General features: G+C 41.2%; 1 protein-coding gene across 2 annotated transcripts in view; it reads left to right on the top strand.

Moving 5' to 3' along the window:
• The window catches only part of arhgap6 (Rho GTPase activating protein 6), a 58,550-nt gene that overhangs the window by 27,361 nt on the left and 7,939 nt on the right, over positions 1–23,250 (top strand). For both annotated transcript variants that reach the window (XR_016490536.1, XM_021578941.3), the window contains exons 2-9: positions 10,950–11,109; positions 13,269–13,340; positions 14,463–14,731; positions 18,648–18,843; positions 19,038–19,093; positions 19,218–19,368; positions 20,259–20,407; positions 21,407–21,586. Coding sequence is in view for 1 of the 2 variants with exons in the window: in XM_021578941.3 (XP_021434616.3) it covers positions 10,950–11,109; positions 13,269–13,340; positions 14,463–14,731; positions 18,648–18,843; positions 19,038–19,093; positions 19,218–19,368; positions 20,259–20,407; positions 21,407–21,586 (1,233 nt within the window). In the remaining variant the exon portion in view is untranslated. The remainder of the gene's footprint in view (positions 1–10,949; positions 11,110–13,268; positions 13,341–14,462; positions 14,732–18,647; positions 18,844–19,037; positions 19,094–19,217; positions 19,369–20,258; positions 20,408–21,406; positions 21,587–23,250) is intronic.

Raw genomic sequence — 23,250 nt, forward strand, 5'->3', positions numbered from 1 at the left:
CCAGACATAGAGAAAGTCAATGAATAATCAACAACCCCAAACTCACCTCGGCATGCAGTCATGAATATTGATCAGCATGCAGAATCCTGAATGGTTCAGATCGGAGAGATGACTGGCTCTCTTCCACTTTTTTAGGTAATGCTGTGCTTGTAGAGGTTTTGGAAAATGTGCACCAGCGTTTGTTTTAGGTATTTGTTCCTAAAATTAGTCTAGTCCCAGTTTGAAGTTTTTGTGGAGAACACAACTCGTAAAATGCTCCATTTAAGACTTCTTGAACAGAGAGGAATATTCATCACCTATCGGATCTAGTTCAAATATGGTTGATGGATGTATTCTGGGTGCTCAATCTCACTATTTTGTGTTTACCTTGCTCATTGTATTCCACTGAATGATATCTTATGTTTTCTCTTAAAAAAAACAATCTTCACATTGGTAAGGAACCACTGAATGACATGTGCCTTGTGTAAACGCTCTCATTTAGGCTACAGTATTACAGTATACAATAAAGTTATATTTATTGAATGCAAATTCATACTATTTTAGGTTATAAAGTCTATTGACGCACATGTGCCCCAATCTATACTCGAACAAAAATGTAAACGCAACATATAACAATTTCAAAGAATTTACTGAGTTAATCTATGGATTTCACATGACTGGGAATACAGATATGCATCTGTTGGTCACAGATACCGTAAAAAAAAAAAAAAAGTAGGGGCCTAGATCAAAAAAACTGTCAGTATCTGGTGTGACCACCATTTGCCTCATGCAGCGCGACACATCTCCTTTGCATAGAGTTCATCAGGCTGTTGATTGTAGGCTGTGGAATGTTGTCCCACTACTCTTCAATGGCTGTGCGATGTTGCTGGATATTGGCGGAAACTGAAACATGTTATCGTACAGGTCGATCCAGAGCATCCCAAACATGCTAAATGGGTGAAATGTCTAGTGACTATACAGGCCATGGAAGAACTGGGACATTTTCAGCTTCCAGGAATTGTGTACAGATACTTGCGACATGGGGCCGTGCATCATCATTCTGAAACATGAGGTGATGGCGGTGGATGAATGGCACGACAATGGGTCTCAGGATTACGTCACGGTATCTCTGCGTATTCAAATTGCCATTGATAAAATGCAGTTGTGTTCATTGTCGTAGCTTATGCCTGCCCATACCATAGCCCCACCACCACCATGGGGCACTCTGTTCACAATGTTGACATCAGGAAACAACTTGCCACACGATGCCATACACGCTGTCTGCCATCTATCCGTGAAGGGCACACTCCTCCAGCAATACCAGTGGTCATCAAAGTTGAGCATTTGCCCAGTGAATTTAATTACGACACCGAACTGCAGTCAGGTCAAGACCCTGGTGAGGGCTACGATCGCACAAATGAGCTTTCCTGAGATGGTTTCTGAAAGTTTGTGCAGAAATGATTTGGGTGTGGAAACCCACAGTTTCATCAGGTGGCTGGTCTCAGACGTTCCTGCAAGTGAAGAAACCTGATGTGAAGGTCCTAGGCTGACGTGGTTACACGTGGTCTGCAGGACGGTTGTACGTACTGCCAAAATCTCTAAAATGATGTTGGAAGCAGCTTATGGTAGATAAATTAACATGAACTTCTCTGGCAACAGCACTGGTGAACATTCCTTCTGTCAGCATGCCAATTGCACACTCCCTCAAAACTTGAGACATGTGGCATTGTGTTGTGTGACAAAACTGCACATTTTAGTGGCCTTTTATTGTCCCAGCACAAGGTTCTTGGCGTCTTGATAAGCCAGACCTGTCAAGTGGATGAATTATCTTGGCAAAAGAGAAATGCTCACTAACGTGGGTATAAACAAAATTGTGGACAAAATTTGTGAGAAATAAGGTTTTTGTGCATATGGAACATTTCTGGGATCTTTTAGACTTTTAGAGTTGAACGATCAAAACTGTAAGTGAAAAGAGTAAGCATCTCGTTAACAATTTTTCAAATCATTTTTAAAATTGCATTGGGAGGTAACCACTGAAAGACATGCGCATTTTGTGAACTCTTTCATATAGGCTACAGTATTACAGTTTACAATAAAGTACTATTTCCTCTAATTGAATTGAAATGATTAACTATCAAAGCGGTTAGTAACAAAACTAAGTTTCCTTGCTCCCACATGTGGAGGTGTATGGCTATGTGTCTCATATGTCTATGTGTCACCTTGGGTAATGTTCTGCCATCCTCTGATTAGTGCTTTGGCAGCAGGGTAGCACCTCTCACCTGTAATTTGATTTTTTTTAAACACCACACAGAGTTGCCTAATATTTTCACATACCATGTTTAAGATGAGATTTTGACCTCGGGTTAGTGTGACAGCAACATCCACATTTAATGACACATTCAATATTTTCAAAGACCAGGTGCTCCTTTTAGTGTGCAAGAATGAATGCACACTAAGAGTGACATTTTCATATGATGTTTTTCAAGCCAAACTTTTCAGGATGATCCATTTCATAGAATGCTCTTTTTTTCCCACTGTGGTGTCTTTTCCTAACATCATAATGCTTGAAATGATATTAGACATGTAACTTGTTATAATACATTGCTGAAAATGATATTATCTGTTTTACTGAATATACTGATCATGATTCTGCATCAATCAATTTAATCAAATGTATTTATAAAGCCATTTTTAAATCGCAGATCTCACAAAAAAACTCTCATAGAAAGGCAGGAACCTAGGAAGAAACCTAGAGAGGAATCAGGCCAGTCCTCTTCGGGCTGTGCCGGGTAGAGATTATAAGAGTACATGGTCATTTAAGGCCAGATTGTTCTTAAAAATGTTCAAATGTTCATAGATGACCAGCAGAGTCAAATAATAATTACACTGGTTGTAGAGGGTGCAACAGGTCAGTATGTCAGGAGTAAATGACAGTTGTCTTGGTTGAGACAGCAGGTGCGGTAAAGAGAGAGAGTCGGAAACAGCAGGTCCGGGACAAGGTAGCACGTCCGGTGAACACAATCAGGATTCCCTAGCCGCAGGCAGAACAGTTGAAACGACCAGGTGGACTGGGGATAGCCAGGAGTCATCAGGCCAAGTAGTCCTGAGGCATGATCCTAGGGCTCAGGTCCTCCGGGAAGGGAGAGAGAGAATTAGAGGGAGCATACTTAAATTCACACAGGACACCAGATAAGACAGGAGAATTAAACCAGCCCCCCGGCAGATAGACTATTGCAGCATAGATACTGGAGGCTGAGACAAGCGTGGGCCAGGGGATACTGTGGCCCCGTCCGACGATACCCCCGGACAGGGCCAACCGGGCAGGATATAACCCCACCCACTTTGCCAAGCACAGCACCCACACCACTAGAGGGATATCAATAGACCACCAACTTACTAACATGAGACAAGGCTGAGTATAGCCCATTAAGATCTCCTCCACCGCATGCCCTCATATCTCTGCGCTCACCGATAATATCCGGGTAGCTTTCTTTTGCAGCAAGTCAACACACGCACATGGTCATAGGAAACACTTAATTTAAAATACTTTTTTTTACACTAAACATTTCTACAAGAGATGGTTTATGAGTGCTGGGGTTATGTCAAAGTCCAGTCCACCATGTCTGTATAGTTTTCAATATGAGGACCGTGCTCCTCTGTGTTTGAGAAGGACTGTGGGAACCTAGCATGTACAGAGATCTGATAGGGGAGAAATTAGTTTGAAAGCCTCCCCTCCCATGTACAGTTCTCACTCTGTAGGAATGTCTGAACAGATTGAGCAGATGCAAGCTGTCATTTAAACTATTCTGAATAAGATACGACTTTGTATTATACACAATTACAGTGTATGATAAATGTGTACACATATCTGCATGTTCCCTCAGTTTTATACACAGCAAATTCCCCAGTTTTAAATTAACACAAAGTGTGGACCCGTATAGACACTGAACAGTGTTGAATTAACAATGCTTAGTGTAAAGGTTTATTTTCATATTTCCTAGAGTGCCTTGCCTTTCAAGTGAATTGTAGAGTTATCACCAAAAACTGAATTTGTTAGTGACAGAGACATGCTTGTTGCATTCATCCAGTTTCACTCCTACCGTGAGAGGGTTGGTTTTCCAACCCCAATAAGTGCCAAGTTTATGGTCAAGTTGCAGCAGTATGTAGAAGGGAGATTCTGAGGTGGGCCGGAGGGTGTGTAGCTTCGAGGGGGGAAAAGTGGTGTGTTTCAATTGTGGGAGTAGCCATGTTGCTGGGGATCAGAAATGTCCTATCCGAGTGAGACAGATTGAAGTGTCAAGGGTGGGGGAAGTGCAGAAAGTGTCATGCTGAGGCAGTGAAGAAAGTAGAGGATGAGGAGGATCTCTGTGAGTAGTAGGCCAGTGCAAAGTGACCCAAATGTTTTGTGCTTTAGTAAGGTTGGCTTCTTGGCCTTTTATTACTATGATCATTAATTGTACCGCACAGATGGAAAGGAAATCCTAGAAGACTGAACTGGTCGTAGCAGCAGATATGTTTTGGGGAGATTTTAGTGCAGAAAAACTACAGGGGGTTTTGAGAGAAGGGGTTCCACCCTCCCAGGTCGACGGCCTGGTTTAGAACCTGTTGGGGCCAAAGTAGTGGGAAAGGGTGGTGGGGAGTGCTGGGGATATAGGGTTAGATGGCGGTGCAATTTCTTTTCTTTTTTGTGAACAAATGTGAATGCACTTTCCAAACTGTGAAGGGTACCAATACACAACGAAGCGTCTAGTCTGCTGCAAAACCACATGAGGAAGAAGAAGAAGATTTGATGAAAAGATCTGAGGTGAATGGTCAAAAGACCAAAATAAAAATATCAGAATTGGCTGCCTGTGTAAATACAGTCATTGAGTTATGACCCATCAGACTGGAGGCGTGTCTTGGTAGGGGCGTGGCTTTCAGGAAGTCATTTTTGGTCACCTATGAGAGTAAATGTAATTCCAGTTATTCTGTTCTGCTGAATTGTTGTCACATATTAAGCTTGACAAATGACACATTTGTAGCTTTAATTATGCTTAAAGAAGTGTATGAGTCCTATGCAAACACCTCTGCAAATCCCAGTGTGATATCCCCAGTGGGATAGTAACCCTTAGTTGCATTATGTAAATAATCATATTCATATTTTTGTATGTTGGGTGCAATATTCAAGCCAAATGTAACATTGCAGTGTACATACTTAACATGATAATGAGCCATGCCTCTTGAAAATAACCTATGGATTACATTAACGAAGACCCAGCTGCTTGGTCAACCCATCATAAAAGTGAATGGAAACCCAACTGATGGTTAAATGAACGCACGCTTGGGTAATCTGAGCAACCCAGCATGTTGGGTTATACACCGAACCTGTCAAAATATACTGGTTTGCAAAGTGATGTGTCATTTCTATTGGAATCCAGCAGTGAGGGGATAACCAACCTTCTGCATTTTCGGTGTCCATGTATGCCGATGACTCAAGTTTTATATTAAATCCGCAAGCTATATCCATGCAATGTCTCATTGAAGATCTAGATAGCTTTTCTGGACTCTGGACTAAAACCTAATTATGATAAGTGTATAACATTACGTATTGGATCTTTAAAAAATACAACTTTTACATTTACCCTGCAGTTTACCTATAACATTGGCTGACTGCGAAGTAGACATACTTGGTATTCATATCACATAAGATATCAATGAGCTCTCCACAATGAATTTCAATAGAAAATAGACAAGATGCTGGAGACCATGGACCTGTCTATTTATGGAAAAATTGCCCTGATTAACACCTTAGCCATATCTCAGTTTACACACTTATTTTGATTTATCTGGGATGCTAAACCAGACCAGATAAAGCGTACCTATCTATATAATGGGTGAGTTGAGATGATTAAACATAAAAGCACTAAACCTCTCTCTAAAAGCTTCATTTATCCAAAAGGTTTACTTGAACCCTAAATGGTTCTCAAGTAGATTACTATTCAACAAATAGTATGGCTGACCTCAAATGTGCTGGTTGATAAGACCTGTATTTATGAAAAATATGTTTGAAAAGGGTATTTTGTTTTTAAATGATTTTGTAAATTGAAATGGTAGACGTACTGTATGTCTTTCTTTGAGTTATCAGAATTGTAAGGGAAGGTCTGCTCAATCCAAGACTACAATCAATTGACTACAGCATTTCCCCAAAAATGGACGAGGCGGGTGGCAGCAGGAGGAGGTAGGGAACTGGTCTGTCCGCCCAATATAAAGGATCAAAACTGTCAGATAAATAAAAATAGCATAAATAGGAAAGTATACCAGTTTCATTTGAGGACCAGGATGTTGACAGCTGTGCCATACAGATTGCAAAAAAGTTGGGAAGAGATTTTTGATGTTCCGATTCCATGGCACAGGGTGTATGAATTGATATATAAAATGACACAAGATTCAAGACTTTGTGCTTTTCCGCAAAAGTTATTCTTGCCACCAACAAAATGTTGAATCACAGCTCTGCAGGTTTTGTTGTGAGGATACAGAATCAACAGACCATTTTTTTTGGTGTTGCCCTCAGGTAGCCAATTTCTGGTCTCGGGCTCAGGAATGGCTGAAAATGCATAACATTGATCTGAATTTTACCCTAGAAATAGTATTGTTGGGAGATCTGGAGAGACTGGGTCAGTCAATTACTAATACTCTTAGTAAAATTATTTATCTTCAACTCGCAATCTGTGTATTCTATTCAATTCGATACATTTTGAATCTATGTTAAACATCACGGCATAGTTGAAAGATATACGGTGTGTAGAAATCCGAAGAGGGTGGCCAGCAGAGATAGGTGGGATGGGCTGTGGGTTGGGATGTGTAATTGGAGACGAGTGGGAGTGGAGTTGCTGGGCAGAGGATAGAATGATGGTCAAAGATAAAAGAAAAACAAATTAAGTAAAAATAAAGCATAACAAAAAGTACATTTGAATGACACCAGTGTTGTTACAGCTAATTCTTGTTTGCCTGAGGCTGATGCCTCATAGGCTTTGTACACATGCATATACACACACTCTCATTCAAATGCACATACACGGACACACACACATACACACATGTAAATAGTGCCATACATGCGCTCAAACATATTCAGTTGGCCTTTCTGTTATGATTTCTGTTGTCCTTCAGGTCTTGTTTTTTGCATTGTTGTTTTCTCTTTTTCCTCTTTTGTTCATTTTGATGGTTGTTGGTGCATTGGGGAGGACGGGGTTCTTGGGGTTGGGGAATGGAATTATAATATTTTTCTTGGAGGGAGGGGGGGTATTGTGGGGGGGTCTTGGGTAGTTGAAGGTCATACCTGCTCATACCTCAACCATTATCACAATCAATTCAATAGAGACATCAATTAGTAGGAACTTATAAGCAGTATTAGGCAGCTTTGTAGACCTATTTTTGACTTTGATTTGGACAAATAATAGAGTAGTTAAAAATGTGCCTTTCTTTTCCTACCTCTCGTCCAGTTTCAGCAAAACTGTTGACTATCTGCACAGTATTTTTCATGTCTATCCACACAGGAAACTAATGTTGGTTAATCGGATTGTTTGGTCAGATTTACCGTCCCATTTACACTGTGATCAATCCCACATTGTGCAGGTGTGTGATAAAGTGCTGTGATGTATTACTGGGTGTTAATGCCTCCCAGCTGTGGAGGGCATCAGCCGTGTGTGTGTGTGTTTGGCCTTTATTGGTTGGCATGCAGGGCAGGGAGATTAAACACATTATCTGGCTACAGCAGAGATCTTGGCTCCAGTGGACAGAACATGGAGAGAATCGCAACAGAGACAGTATTTTGTTTGTTGATGAGGGAAGGAAGTACACAGTATCAGTCCCCTGTCTGACTGTTATAGGTTAGGACTGGGGAAAATTACTCAATGATCCAACACATTACGAAGGGAGGAACCTTTGCAATGAGCTCGCTGAGGTAGCCCTTATGGAAAATCCACATGAATTTCACATGTGGAGTTAATGTGATAACATTTCAACATGTAGAAGCAACAGGTGAAAACATTTGAGTACATTACAGAATAAATGTAACAACATGGCGATGCAAAATTCCAACTTGTGATACCATGAAACTACATGTAACAAGGATTTTCATATGTAAAACTGTAAATTAGATTTTCACATGTGAATGTTTTTCACATCTGAAAATGCAATTCCACATGTGAGAGTTAGATTTTAACTTGATAGATTTTCACGTGATAGTGCAAGGTAGATTTTCACGTGAAAGTGCAAATTCGATTTTTTTCATCTGAAAGTTTTTCACATTTGAAAATGCAATTCCACATGTGAGCATTAGGTTCTAGTACTCCTTGTATACAGTATACTGTCGCTCCATTCTTGTGTATTTTATTTTATTTCTCTTGTGTTACTATTGCATTTTTATTATTATTTTTTAATTCTGCATCGTTGGGAAAAGCTCGTAAGCAAGCATTTCATGGTATACACCAGTTGTATTTGGCGCATGTGACAAATATAATATGATTTGATTTAGATTTTATAGCTTTGTGAAGACATTTCTCTCCATCACATAATTCTCTATACATCACATCCAAAGATGTTTTCACTCTTCACCTGTCACATCTCTTCCTCACCGAACTCAACTGACTGTGTGGGCACAGAGTTTCTAAACCCAGAGGAGCAACATCGCAAGACTTCTGGGAACACTTGTGAAACAGACAAAACAGACTAGGCCAGGGTTTGGGGTTTGAGAAGTCAATGAGATAAGTGTCAAATTCTTACTTAGTTGTTAAATTCATCGAAATCTGAAAGCACAACATATATTCGAGCCAATGTCTTAAGTACACTGAACAAAAATATAAATGAAACATGAAACAATGTCCATGATTTTACTGAGTTGATCAGGCTGTTGATTGTGGCCTGTGGAATGTTGCTCCACTCCTCTTAAATGGCTTTGCTAAGTTGCTGGATATTGGCAGGAACTGGAACAGGCTGTCATACACGTGGACCCAGAGCATCCCAAACATGCTCAGTGGGTGACATGTCTGGAGAGTATGCAGGCCATGGAAGAACTGGGACATTTTCAGATTCAAGGAATTGCGTTCAGATCCTTGCGACACGGGGCCTTGCATTATCATGCTGTAACATGAGGTGATGACAGTGGATGAATGGCACGACAATGAACCTTAGTATGTCGTTACAGTATCACTGTGCATTCAAATTGCCATCGATAAAATGCAATTTTGTTCACCGCCAATATGTGGAGCAGGACATTAACATCAGCAAACCGCTCACCCACACAACGCCAAACACGCGGTCTACCATCTGCCCTGTATAGTTGAAACTGGGATTAATCTGTGAAGAGAACACTTCTCCAGCTTGCCAGTGGCCATCGAAGGTGAGCATTTGCCCACTGAAGTCGGCTATGATGCCAACCTGCAGTCAGATCAAGACCCTGGTGAGGACGATGTGCACGCAGATGAGCTTCCCTGAGACGGTTTCTGACAGTGTGTGCAGAAATTCTTTGGTTGTGCAAACCCACAGTTTCTTCAGCTTTCCGGGTGGCTGGTCTCAGACCAGGTGAAGAAGTCGGATGGGAGGTCCTGGGCTGACTTGGTTACACGTGGTCTGCAGTTGTGAGGCCGGTTGGACGTACTGCCAAATTCTCTAAAACAACGTTGGAAGCGGCTTATGGTAGAGAAATGAACATTCAAAGCTCTGGAAACAGCTCTGGTGGACATTCCTGCAGTCAGCATGCCAATTGCACGCTCCCTCAAAACTTGAGACATCTGTCTGTGTGACAAAACTGCACATTTTAGAGTGGCCTTTTATTGTTCCCAGCACAATGTAATGATCCTGCTGTTTTAATCAGCTTCTTGATATGCCACGCCTTTCAGGTGGAAGGATTAACATGGCAAAGGAGAAATGCTCACTAACAGTGATATAAACTAATTTGTGCTTAACATTGGAGAGAAATAAGCTTTTTGTGCATCTGGAACATTTCTGGGACATTGTATTTAAACTCATGAAACATGGGACCAACAGTTTGCATGTTGCGTTTTATATTTTTGTTCAGCATTGTTGAACATGTTATTACTCCAACCTCGTGAAAGTGATACACTGACACGTTTTCCTTTTTTGTAAACAAGAACTTTATATCAAAGGAGGGCCTCTGATTTGACAGCCTGCACATGCGCAGTTGGCGCTCGACAACCATTAGACCCGATGACGTGCTTACCTTTATTATGAACGGGGTGGTTCGAGCCCTGAATGCTGATTGGCTGACAGCCATGGTATCAGACTGTATACCATGGGGTATGACAAAACATTTATTTGTACTGCTCTAATTACATTGGTAACTAGTTTATAATAGCAATAAGGCACCTCAGGGTTTTGTGATTTATGGCCAATTTTCCCACGGCTGAGGGCTGTGTCCAGGCACTCCGCATTGCGCTTAAGAACAGCCCTTAGCCGTGGTATATTAGCCATATACCACACCTCCTTGGGACTTATTGATTAATTATAGGTCAGTGGCTTATCTAGCCGACGATGCCATCATCCGGGAGAGTAGATTATTCATATGAACACAAGCTCTTGTTTATACTTACGCTTCCAGAGTAGAATGAAAGAAGAGTTTGTATGTTACGTATACAGAATGTAGTACAACAGAAACAGAGCTAGGTCTGGACACTCCTCCATCCACCACCCCCTTCCATTCACTTGACATATACTAGCCTAAATCCAACTGTCTTGTTGACACTTTGGAGGATCTCATCTTTAGTAATGGGAAGTGTCAGATGATTGTTGTGCCTGAGGCATTCAGCTGTCAGGTGAGGCAGAAGTGTCTGTTGGTGTACGAGTGCTTTACTTTTTTCAAAGGGCATGACTAAAAAAATAACATCCACAGTGACAGATATCTCTGGGGTGTGCGTGTGCGTGTCTCTCTCTCTCGTTCCCTCTCTGACATGTGTCTTGTCTCCTCACAACAGGATGACTTCACATGGAACAGCATGTCAGGGCTGAGCGTGCGCCTGAAGCCGGTGCCCCTCCAGAGCCTCTCAGAGTTGGAGAGAGTCCGCCTGCAGGAAGTGGCCTTCAGCAGGCTGCTCCAGGACTACGACCTGGGTTGCCAAATCACCATCCCCAAAGGTACTCTACTACTCAGGCCTGGGAGTCATCTACCAGTCAGCCACTATCTCCTGATTCCTCCCTTCAGACTCCCATACAGTGAGCAAAGCTATTTGTTCCCAGGCCCTTGGCGAGAAGTTCTTGTTACAACATGTCTAAACATTACTCAACAGACACTAACACCAAAACAGAATGTAATGTATCATTTCTAGTTAATCCTGCATGTTTAGTGTTGGTATAAGACAGCAATTTGTAAAACCATGTTTTACCTAATTTATTTGGTGTATTCAATTACTTTTTGTATAGAAGAAAGTAATTTGAAAGTACTGTATGTAGCTAGAAATATATATTTTTGCCGTGGTGTGAGGTTGTATGTGTTCAACCTTTTGGTCTGTTTCTTGTCAGCCAGGCCCTCTCACAGATAGGGTTGCAAAGGGAGGGTAGATTACTGGAAACGTTCAAAGTTTACCAGTAATCTACCCAATTTTGGTATCTTTCAAGGATTTTTAAAGATATACAATCTCAATTTGATCGCTCTTTTGTCACTGAGCAGGAAATGCAAAGCTGTAGTGTATTCAACGTTTAAACTGGTGTTCGTGAGCGTCTCAGCTTTCCACAGAGGGGTCATATTAGTGTGTAGGCCAAACCATTTGGACGCTACAGATGTTTTCGTGAGAAGACCGATTTTCAAGATGTCTCATGGTCTGACAAACTCCGCTCTGGCTCTGCCACCTTTCACCGCAGAGGTGGAAGGGCGATGTCAGAGGATGTGGTGGATTGAGACATCGCCCATGCAAAGAACCAGATATCTCTAGTTTAAACAGACAGATTTTTATGGGGATGTTTGTATTATGTTAATTAGATTTCCACGGGGGCACGGAAATTGTAGGCCAAGGGTTAAAAAGGCTTCTATAGTTTGTCCTTTCCACTATAAAATGCCAGACTTGATTTGCCCTAAAGAAAAATATAGCAACCCTACAAAAAATGTCCATTACTTATAATTTGATTTGATTTATTAGGCTCCCCATTAGCTGACGCCAATGGTGACGGCTAGTCTTACTGGGGTCCGACACATAACGTAACAGACATAACAGACAAAATCATTTACAAATTACATAGATTTTTAAATATTAACATGTAGTGTGTGTGTGCATCTATCAGTCAGTACATACACACAACAAGTAGGTCACGTGGGGGAGAGGCGTTGTGCCGTGAGGTGTTGCTGCAGGATTAATTTCCTTCTGTAGCAAACTGGCTCAAATTAAGATCCTAACACTGTATGTAATATCACAATACATCTAGTGGCTCATTTGAGTAGTTGAGATGATCCCAGGTGTCTGTAATAGTCCTCTGTGTGGCCTTATCACATGATTATGAAATAAATAAAAAAATAGAATGAAAAATGTAAACCATTGGCGCTTAATAAAAGTTTCAGCATGAAATAAATGTTATTTCCTTTGTTTTTACAAGCTTAAATCTATTTTACTGTGTCAGTGTGTATTTGTTGTCAATGTTTTGGTGTCAAACTGATGGCAGTTGTGAAAAAAGACAATAGTTGAAGAGTTAAAATAACACCATAGTGGATAAGATTATTTTTTTCATTTTGGCTATTTTCACTTGAACCTGTGATCTATCTACTAGAAACTCATGGACAATATGGACACAGATATAATAAATGAACACTATATTTTTACAGTTATTCAAGTATAAATTACCAAAGTTACGATAGATTTTCTGTTAATTACCAGAATTACTGAAGATGCTGGTAACTTTGGCAAATTACCAGTAGCTTTGTAACCCTAGCAAGAAAAATTAACTGTTGGAAAAACACATTAAATGTCATTTGAAAAGTAGCAGACTTTAAATTCACCCGGTCTACATATGGATTGAGGTAGGTAAGACAGGACTGTAAAGGCAGGCATGTTTGTGTGGAAAGTCACATGTGACCTCCATAGTGCTATTGAAAGAAGACTATTAACTAGGATTCACATACCACATTTTAAATATGACATTATTTAAGCTTGGGTTGTCTGTTTAAGGAGATTTTGAAGCCTCTTTCAGATTGTGACGAGAACATGGAAATGTAATATTGAGTCATGAAGTGACATGTAACAAGTATGGTCATATCTGGTAGAATGTTAGGAAGTCTTGCATAGCATCTGTGTTCTTTCTTTTCTTAGATGGTCAAAAGCATAAGAAGTCACTCAGGAGGAAGTTGGATTCATTGGCCAAAGAGAAGAGTAAAGAAAAAGGTACTATCCAACCCAGTGAAGATTAACATGGCTCCTTTCAGTTCAAGGCTGTGGGATAGTCACTGAGTCCTTTATACCTTTCCCACTAAAAAAATGGTTGAATCAACGTTGTTTCCACGTCATCGACGTCAAATAATTGTCTCTCTTTTCCACCCAACTCTTAACCTAAATCCAATGACAGAGTGACATTTTTTTGTTGATTTCACATTAAATTCACTTCATGTAAATGCAATGTGCACATTATGTGAATTCACAAATGTAAATCTAAACTAGATATTCAACTGACTTCTGTTCCCAGTGGGTTGTTGTTGTCCAGCTGGGCTCTGTTTTCTCACACACTGGCCCGGCCAGCCGTTGACAGTGGAGAACTGACTCTTTGATCCATTTCACTGGAGTTCACTGGAGCAGGCATTCTCAGCTGTTTCTACCTGCCGAGCTCTCAGAGAAAATATACAGTAGAAGGGGCTGCTTCAATAATTGCACTGCCGACTGCTGCCCTGCCCCCTGCAACAATGTTCATTCACAGGAATGTGAGTTCTCTCTGTCGGCTGGGCGGTCAAGGAAATAACAAAAAACAATCTTGAGAGGTGGCTCAGTCATCACAGCCTATCCTCGGGCAAGGCCAGCCCTATCCCACTCTCCCTCTCTTTTCTCTCCCTGTGTATAAAGAGAAAAATCCCCAACTATGCGTCCCCTGACAGGATAGTGGATACATAGTGGGGATATTGTTTAGGTTAAACACTACATTTCCCCAAGAATCTATAGTGTCTGGTTTTATTTTCAATTAGAGTTCCTACGGGAAATTTAAAGAAGGCAAAAAGGAGGCATGGTTAATAGCCATGCAGGCTTTTTGGCAAGTACAGTTACAGTAGATTTTTACTTCATACGGTAGATGTTGCTTTGATTTCCCCTTCCAAATGGCTCATTCATCCCCCCTCTTCTCCCCTGTAACTATTCCCCAGGTCGTTGCTGTAAATGACAATGTGTTCTCAGTCAACTTACCTGGTAAAGTAAGGGTTAAATAAAATGAAATACTTTGAAGCAAGTGTATGGATTTATGATTGAATTGAAGCTAATGATGAAGATGAACTTTCCTGTTTCTGTCCCTCCCCCGCACCACAGAGTCTATGCCCCAGGCATTCGGTATAACGCTGTCGCAGGTGATCTCTAACGACCGTGCCCAGAAGCAGCGTCAGGAGCTCCAGACCCAGCGAGAGGAGCACCGGGACGCCAGTGACCTGGTGTGCTCCCTCTTGCACCTCACCTCCTGGAGGAGCACTAAGGACAAGGAGCTGTCCAGCAGCAACTCCTCCCTCAGTTCCAACTCCGAAACGCCCAATGAGTCCCCTTTGCCCAACACGCCCGAGGCACCACCACGCACATGCAGGAGGGTAGGTTTTTACATGTGTGGGCTGTTCTCAAAAACCCACATCCGGAGCCTGAATGTATTCTGGTTGAGGGGCCCACCTACCTCGCTGGCAAAACATTTTAGATGCCCACTGTTGATGGCGGACAGAAAAATGTGTATATTTGTAAAGTACATTTTCTGCAATTCTACATGGGGCATAGAGAAAATATTGCAGTTTCAAAGCACATTTTCTGCAATTCTACTCATTTTGCCATAGGGCTGAGAATAAAATGTGCAGTTTTACAGCTAATTTCCTGAAATTCTACACATTTACCATGACTTATGCCATATTAAGATATATGAGAGTGACAAACAACATTTATGTAAACCCCTGGAGGTCAGGGTCCCTGCGTCCCTGGTTAGTAATTCGACCAGGATTAGTACAAGTTTAGATAGCTGGCTAGCAGGGTTGGGCTCAATTCAGAATTTTGGAATTCAGTCTCATTCAACCCATGAGATTAAATTCGAATTGATTCTGCCACACCCGACATGATGTAGAATCTGAATTTTTGTTTGATTGACAGGAAGTACAATTTAATGCAGTGCAATTCAAAGAAATTCCACTCAGTCATAGAACATGGGAGTTTCCTTGAACTTGACAGGTCACACTCCCAGATACCAAAGAATGTATCACTTTTCTCTGAAAACAATGTTCATATACTCTTTTAATCTTAGTGCTTAGAATGGCGTATTATATTTCCACCAACCATTTAATTTATTTGGCTTCTTTTTGAAGGCCTCAGGGTCAACTTCAGATTTAAACTAATACATTCTGGGAAATTTGGTGTTTTCCCCATATTGAACTAAATGTATGTGATTAATGAAATATAATAACCACAACTTATGAAATAATAACTTTTTATTTCATGTAAAAACAAAAATCAACAATATTTTTTATGCATGTATTTAACGAAATGTTTGATGTTTTATTTACAAAACATTAGGAACACCTTCCTAATATGGAGTTGAACCCCCTTTTGCCCTCAGAACAACCTCAATTAATTGCGTTCCACAGGGATGCTGGCCCATGTTGACTCCAATGCTTTCCACAGTTGTGTCAAGTTGGCTGGATGTATTTGGGTGGTGGACCATTCTTTATACACAAGGGAAATTGTTGAGAGTGAAAAACCCAGCAGCATTATAGTTTTTTACTCACTCAAACCGGTGCGCCTGGCACCTACTACCATTCCCTGTTCAAAGGAACATAAACATTTTGACTTGTATTCACCCTCTGAATGGCACACATACACAATCCATGTCTCAATTGTCTCAAGGCTTAAAAATCCTTCTTTATCCTGTCTCCTCCCCTTCATCTACACTGATTGAAGTGGATTTAACAAGTGACATGAATAAGGGATCATAGCTTTAACCTGGATTCACCTGGTCAGTCTATGTCATGGAAAGAGCAGGTAGTCCTAATGTTTTGCACACTGAGTGTATATTTGTATATAATACACCTAATACAGAATAGAAGAGGCATTTGAATTAAATTCTATTTACTTTAATAAAATTTGAAAAGCAATTCTGTATCCAGTTTACTACTTCAATTCAAGAATTGAATTGGAATTTATGAGGCTTACAACTTGAGGGGCAGAGGTAGAAATACTGTTGCCCATCCTCCCACTTCACTTCACTATGCTTTCCACTGTTCAGACGAGTCCCACATATAATCCATCGTTCTATGCCATGCACTTGATGCTAGGCTAGCCGCCGTATGCTATCCATCACCTCTCCATATGTTGGTACTGTTCTCACACCTAGGGTTGTAACCAAAATTATTTTTCAATCGTTTTGTTATGAACAGAACCCCCAAAAATGTTTTGTTCCATTCCACTGTTCCAACCAGCAAAATAAACTTCTGGACCGGTTAAAATATTTTAGGCCCACAGAATTATACCTACAAAGGAGCAGCTTTTCTGAAGTAACTTTGAATGTTGTTGAACTTCAGAGAGATGGCTTAACTAACGTTGGACCAGAGCTAGCCCTTGATCATGACTCTCAGTTCCATTACATTACACATAATGAGTTTTCGAGAGCTAGACCAAAGCTAGCTGACAAGCTAGCTAACTAACAAGCTTGTGTGTGCAGAGCAGCACCAAAATTAAAATAAAATCACATCTTACCTTTTGGTAGTTAATAAATCCAATGTGAAACGTGATAACTATAGTATCCTTAACTAGCTTTGAAAAAGTTCATAATTGTTCTCTAATAAAAATCTCTCTTCCTAATTTCTGAATCAGGCCTGTAACTTCAGAAGACTATGCATGCTTCAGAGGGAAGGGGAGGGCCAGGTAGCCTACACACAGCATCTGCCATTTTGTCTTTGATTGACATGCTTCAGTTATATTTTCAGGATGAAATTTTAAAAGTTCTAAATGTCATCCGGAAATATAGCTGAAGCATTTAAAATGTCAACCTGAAATATAGCTGAAACATGTCAATCAAAGACAAAATGACAGATGCTGGCAAGTGGCAAATCAAATGTATTTATATAGCCCTTCTTACATCAGCCGATATCTCAAAGATGATATCCCCGGACAGGGTCAAACAGGCAGGATATAACCCCACCCACTTTGCCAAAGCACAGCCCCCACACCACTAGTTGGATATCTTCAACCACCAACTTACCATACTGTAGACAAGGCTGAGTATAGCCCACAAAGATCTCCGCCACGACACAACCCAAGGGGGGGCGCCAACCCAGACAGAAAGACCACATCAGTGACTCAACCCACTCAAGTGACGCACCCCTCCTAGGGACGGCATGGAAGAGCACCAGTAAGCCAGTGACTCGGCCCCTGTAATAGGGTTAGAGGCAGAGAATCCCAGTGGAGAGAGGGGACCCGGCTAGGCAGAGACAGCAAAGGTGGTTCGTTGCACCAGTGCCTTTCCGTTCACCATCACACTCCTGGGTCAGACTACACTCAATCATAGGACTTACTGAAGAGATGAGTCTTCAATAAAGACTTAAAGATTCAGCCCTTGCCTTAACAGGAAGCCAGTGTAGGGAGGCTAGCACTGGAGTAATATGATCAATTTTTTGGGTTCTAGTCAGGAATCTAGCAGCCGTATTTAGCACTAACTGAAGTTTATTTAGTGCTTTATCCGGGTAGCCGGAAAGTAGAGCATTGCAGTAGTCTAACCTAAAATGTCTGATCTTTGCAGTGTTACGCAGATGGAAAAAAGCTGTCCTTGAAACAATCTTGATATGTTCATCAAAAGAGAGATCAGGGTCCAGAGTAACGCCGAGGTCCTTCAGTTTTATTTGAGACGACTGTACAACCATCAAGATTAATTCTCAGATTCAACAGAAGATCTCTTTGTTTCTTGGGACCTATGACAGTCATCTCTGTTTTGTATGAGTTTAAAAGTAGAACGTTTGCAGCCATCCACTTCCTTATGTCTGAAACACAGGCTTCCAACGAGGGCAATTTTGGGGCTTCACCATGTTTCATTGAAATGTACAGCTGTGTGTCATCCGCATAGCAGTGAAAGTTAACATTATGTTTTCGAATGACATCCTCAAGAGGTAAAATATATATAGTGCAAACAATAGTGGTCCTAAAACGGGACCTTGAGGAACACTAAAATTGACTGGCAAAGATTTTCAGCTAGCAGGCAGCCAGACACTAGAATAAGTTTCTGAGTGACAGTGAGGGCTTTACATAGGCACTTTGTAGTGTTTTTTGTTGGACTGGAAAACAATGCCCAGAACATTATTAACCAGTTCCTATGCTTTAAAAATATATATAAATTCTGGAAGAGTATAGATCCCTTTCATTCTCTGTTCTGGTTCTGTTCCTCGAAAATGTTAGTTATTTTCTGGTTTTCGTCTCTGTTCCTTGAACCGGTTCCAACCCCTGACTCACTCAACCCTGTGTCTGTGTGTATCTGGCAAGGGAGGAGTGTCTGTGGATTACATCACTGACCTGGATGACAACCAGTCTCGTCTGCTGGAGGTCCTGCAGCTGTCCCTGCCAGCCGAGACACCCAGCAACAAGAAGAAGCAGAGGGACAAGAATCTCAGCCTCAACCACATCTTTCGACAGGTGCCCAGGGTAGTGGAGAGCTGCTGCCTGTACCTGGAGAAACATGGTACATATACAGCAGTCGTTCTTACGCATATTGTGCCCCAATTCAGTGTTGAGAAGTCAGGCAACTCAGACTTTCATGTAAATCATTCACTGAAGGCGATATGATTTGCAGAGGATTTAATCGTGACTGGATTAATCTACATCCTTTGCCTGTTGTTACAGCAAACTTGTCCTCTATTTCGCCATTTAATTTAGGTCTACAGACTGTTGGCATTTTCCGTGTAGGGAGCTCAAAGAAGAGGGTACGGCAGGTAAGGTTTCACTGGAAAATGCTGGTTGACAAGTAGATGAGTGCGCATTAAACACACTATGATATTCGTAGTATGTTTCTAGTGTTAAACTGTGGTGGATGTTGTGTCGTGTTGTTGTCTTCAGCTGAGAGAGGAATGTGACCAGGGTGTGGAGGTCCAACTGGATGAGGAGCACTGTGTCCATGATGTGGCTGCGCTGCTCAAGGAGTTCCTGAGGGACATGCCTGATCCCCTACTGACCAGGGAGCTCTACACCGCCTTCATCAACACCATGTGTGAGGAACCCACACACTCCCTTGCCTGGCTACACATCACATGCTCACATGTTGCTAAGCCCATACTTCAAACCTCATACCGCAAAAACACACAATCTCACCGCCGCACATCAAATAGCCTTCATCAACACCACGTGTGAACCTTGTATTTTATTTATATTTTTGCACGGTCTCTATGCACACTCACAGGAACCTACACACTCAAGCACACTGACACTCTAACACGCACATAACATGCACACACATTTATACTGACTACACGCACGCACACACAATCACATACAATCATCATTTACACTGCTGCTACTCTATTTATCATATCCTGATGCCTAATCACCTTACCCCTATATATATATATATATCTCCCTCTATCACTCCAGTGTCCCTGCATATTTTAAATGTGGTATTGGAACTGACCATGTACATAGCTTCTTATTTTCTCGTGTTCTTCCTATTTTTTATTTTATTTATTGTGTGTTTTTGTTCTACCTTATGTTATTTTTAGTGTTACATTGATATTGATTACTCCATTGTTGGGTTTGGAGCTAGCAAGAAAGGCATTTCACTGTACTTGTTCACATGACATTAAAACTTGAACAGCCCACGCTGGCCCCATATCCCACATTCATGTACACTACATCCGCTACAGTGTATAACTCAAATGCTTTGCCACACTCTCAGCACAACACTTCACATAGCATTCATCAACTCCATGTGTAAAGGATGTTGAGTCACTCCTACACTGCTTAAGCCTGTTAATAAGAAAGCTCACAATTCGCTCATAATTCAGACAGCTAATTCCTACAATCTCTATCGTTAAGCGAGGTCAACTTGTTCTGTAGCTGTAAGAAATTAGAGTGAGTTGTGATGAGGTTTATCGTGTCCTGCAGTACTGGACCATTCAGACCAGGAGATCACCATGCAGCTGCTGATGTGCCTGCTCCCACCCTGCAACAGTGACACCCTGCAGCGCCTCCTGGAGTTCCTGGCCACGGTGGCCGCCCATGCCCAGGACAGCCAGGACAGGGACGGACTGGAGGTAAGGGCAGGTACGGGCAGGATAGGACAGAGCAGGACAGGAGGACAGAACAGGGCAAGACAGGGCAGGACAGGAGGGCAGGACAGGACAGGAACGCTGGTTGGGATATCAGTAGTTAAAATGGCTGAAGTTTACTGTCCTTTTCTCCCTTCGTCTGGAATCAAATTTCATGAATGTTGTAGTAGTACATCCAATGTTGGGTATTTGATATCCATGACAAGGTCATAGTCATCTTTTGAAATACTGGCAGCATTTTACATTACAGCACGGAATACATGGTTAATAACGTGCAGTAGTAGTACTTCTGCCATCCGAAACTAGAGCAGAGTGGAGTACATGTTGAGGATCCATTGACATTCTGATTCTGATTCTGATTGACAGACATGGCATTATTCATGTTGACAGGGCAGGTTAAGTGCAAATTCATTCCCACACTCCTCTCAGTTTGTGAATATGTCTACACATTTGGGTGAGACAGGAGAAGTCTTCAGGTCAGCCGTGTGCATGAATTGTGTTCCTTTGCTACCACAACAATCACTTATAAGACTGTGGTTATTCTTCATTCAACTTAAAGAAAGACTCTGAAGTTTTTATTCATCGTCACCTTGAATAATCTTTCAAATTTAACGTCGATCATTGTAGCTTTCAGTATAATCCTGAAAGGTTTCCTTTAATCGCAAACGGTCAGAGGATAATTCCTTGCAATCACGCACCAAGGCCTGTGAGTTTTGAGGCTGAGGGGCTGCTGGTCAGACCGCCAGAATGAAATAAATTCAAACTTCTTCATCCTGTTATCACTGGGTATTTCGTGACGATGCATAACAGCTTTAATCCTGCCGAGCAGAAGGAGCTCAGGTATGCCAGCGCAGTTAGGAGAGCTTCCCAGAAAGGTGTGTGTGTGTGTGTGTGTGTGTGTGTGTGTGTGTGTGTGTGTGTGTGTGTGTGTGTGTGTGTGCGTGCTCATCGTTTTAGTGTCAAATCCAGCATTGTCCACTTTAGATAACAGGGAACAAGATGACATCGCTCAACCTGGCCACCGTCTTTGGGCCAAACCTTCTACACAAGCAAAAGAGCTTGGACAAGGAGTTTGCTGTGCAGAGTTTTGCCCGTGCCGAGGAGAGTACAGCCATCATAGGCGTGGTACAGAGGATGATCAACACATACGAGACCCTCTTCATGGTAAGCTATCTCTTATGGAAAACGCTAGAACATGGCTCCAATGGACATATAGATAAGCTTTTATCACAGTAGATAGACGACAGGGTAAAAAAGTGGCACAGCTGACAAACAATTTCACTCTCTTAGTCACTGCTCCCCATTCCAGGAAGAGTTGTGTTTAGAGGAATTCTCAAGCTTAATAGAGTGGCTCCATCTAATGAAATGTAAACATGACATTTATACATTTTGGAGAAGGCTTAAGCCTCGTTAAACCAAGCCCCAGTACAGAGAGGCTTAATGAACTCGTTCCGTTGTTTTTCACTCCTGTGCGTGTCCTGGTAATGTCTAAGAAAAGGATAACCAAACACTTTTTGGAACATGGATTATTTTTTAAATTAAAACAACATTGAATTTAGCCTTTCCTACCTATAGAAACGCATTGAATAACACATACATAAATGGCAAAAAAAGACAGTCAAAAAATAGATTATAAAGTTTTGACGTGTCTGTCCTATCTAGAAGATATAAGAAAGCTCAGGAAATGTTTTTGTTTGTTTCTCAAAACTACCTCCATACTACCATTCATTTGTATAGGTTACATTCAGACGGGTCCCATGACACTTGTGGGGGTCATAGAGCAAAACACCATCATGTTCGTGAGAGTCTCATCATTCCATAAAGTGGTCATATTAGTTTTGTAGGCCAAACCGTTCAGAAGCTATAGACATTTTCGTGAGAAGACCAATTTCAGGGATGTCTCATGGTCTGACGAACACCGTTGTAGCTCAGCCAGCTTCCACCGCAGATGCAGAAGGCCGACGTAGTCAGATGTGGTGGATTGAGACACAGCCCATGCAAAAAACTGATATCTCTAGTTTAAACTGACAGATTTTGATGGGGATTTTTTTTATTATGTTACTTAGATAGACGCACAGGTGTAGACTCTTAAGGAATATTATTACAGTCTCCTTTCGGACCAAGCTTTTTTTTTCTTAAAGAGGCAATCCGCAAAAATCTGAGGGATGGACCTGGAGAAATGTAAACACTCTTAAATTCATAAACAGAGCAAGGATTGACCATCCAAGATATACAAATTATAGTTTTTGTATATTTTGAGGCAATAAATAGTATTTGTTTACATTTACAAGGTTAAAAAACATTGGAGTAAAATAAGTTTATATTTTAGTTTCTGATAGGGTACAACAGTTGAATTTAGCTCATGAGGCATTTATAAGTTATATTCGTCAAGAACCAGTGAGTATGGATGTAGCAACTGTGGATGACCTGTTTAACCTAGCTCTATTTTTCTTAACCTTAGTCTGTAGGACCTTCCAACACAAAAACATGTTAGCCTGTACACAACATTCTCTTGGCCATTGTTTAATCTAAGCAATAATCTAATATGAGCACTGGTACTGTAGCTTCAAACTGTACATGAACTGCTGTAAATCTTGAGCGATATTATCAATCTCTGGACACATCCTTGCGTCAGTTCTTGTAATTTAGTGTTTCAGAGTACATATTTACAGTGCATTCGGAAAGATTTCAGACCCCTTGATATATCCACAATTTGTTACGTTACAGCCTTATTCTAAAATGGATTCAATTGTTTTTTTTCCCCCCTCGTCAATCTACACACAATGATGACAAAACGAAAACAGGTTTTTAGAAATGTTTGCTAATTC

This window comes from Oncorhynchus mykiss, chromosome 22 (genome assembly GCF_057628025.1).
Source record: "Oncorhynchus mykiss isolate SJ-2025 chromosome 22, ASM5762802v1, whole genome shotgun sequence".
In the NCBI taxonomy this organism is placed as follows: domain Eukaryota; kingdom Metazoa; phylum Chordata; class Actinopteri; order Salmoniformes; family Salmonidae; genus Oncorhynchus; species Oncorhynchus mykiss.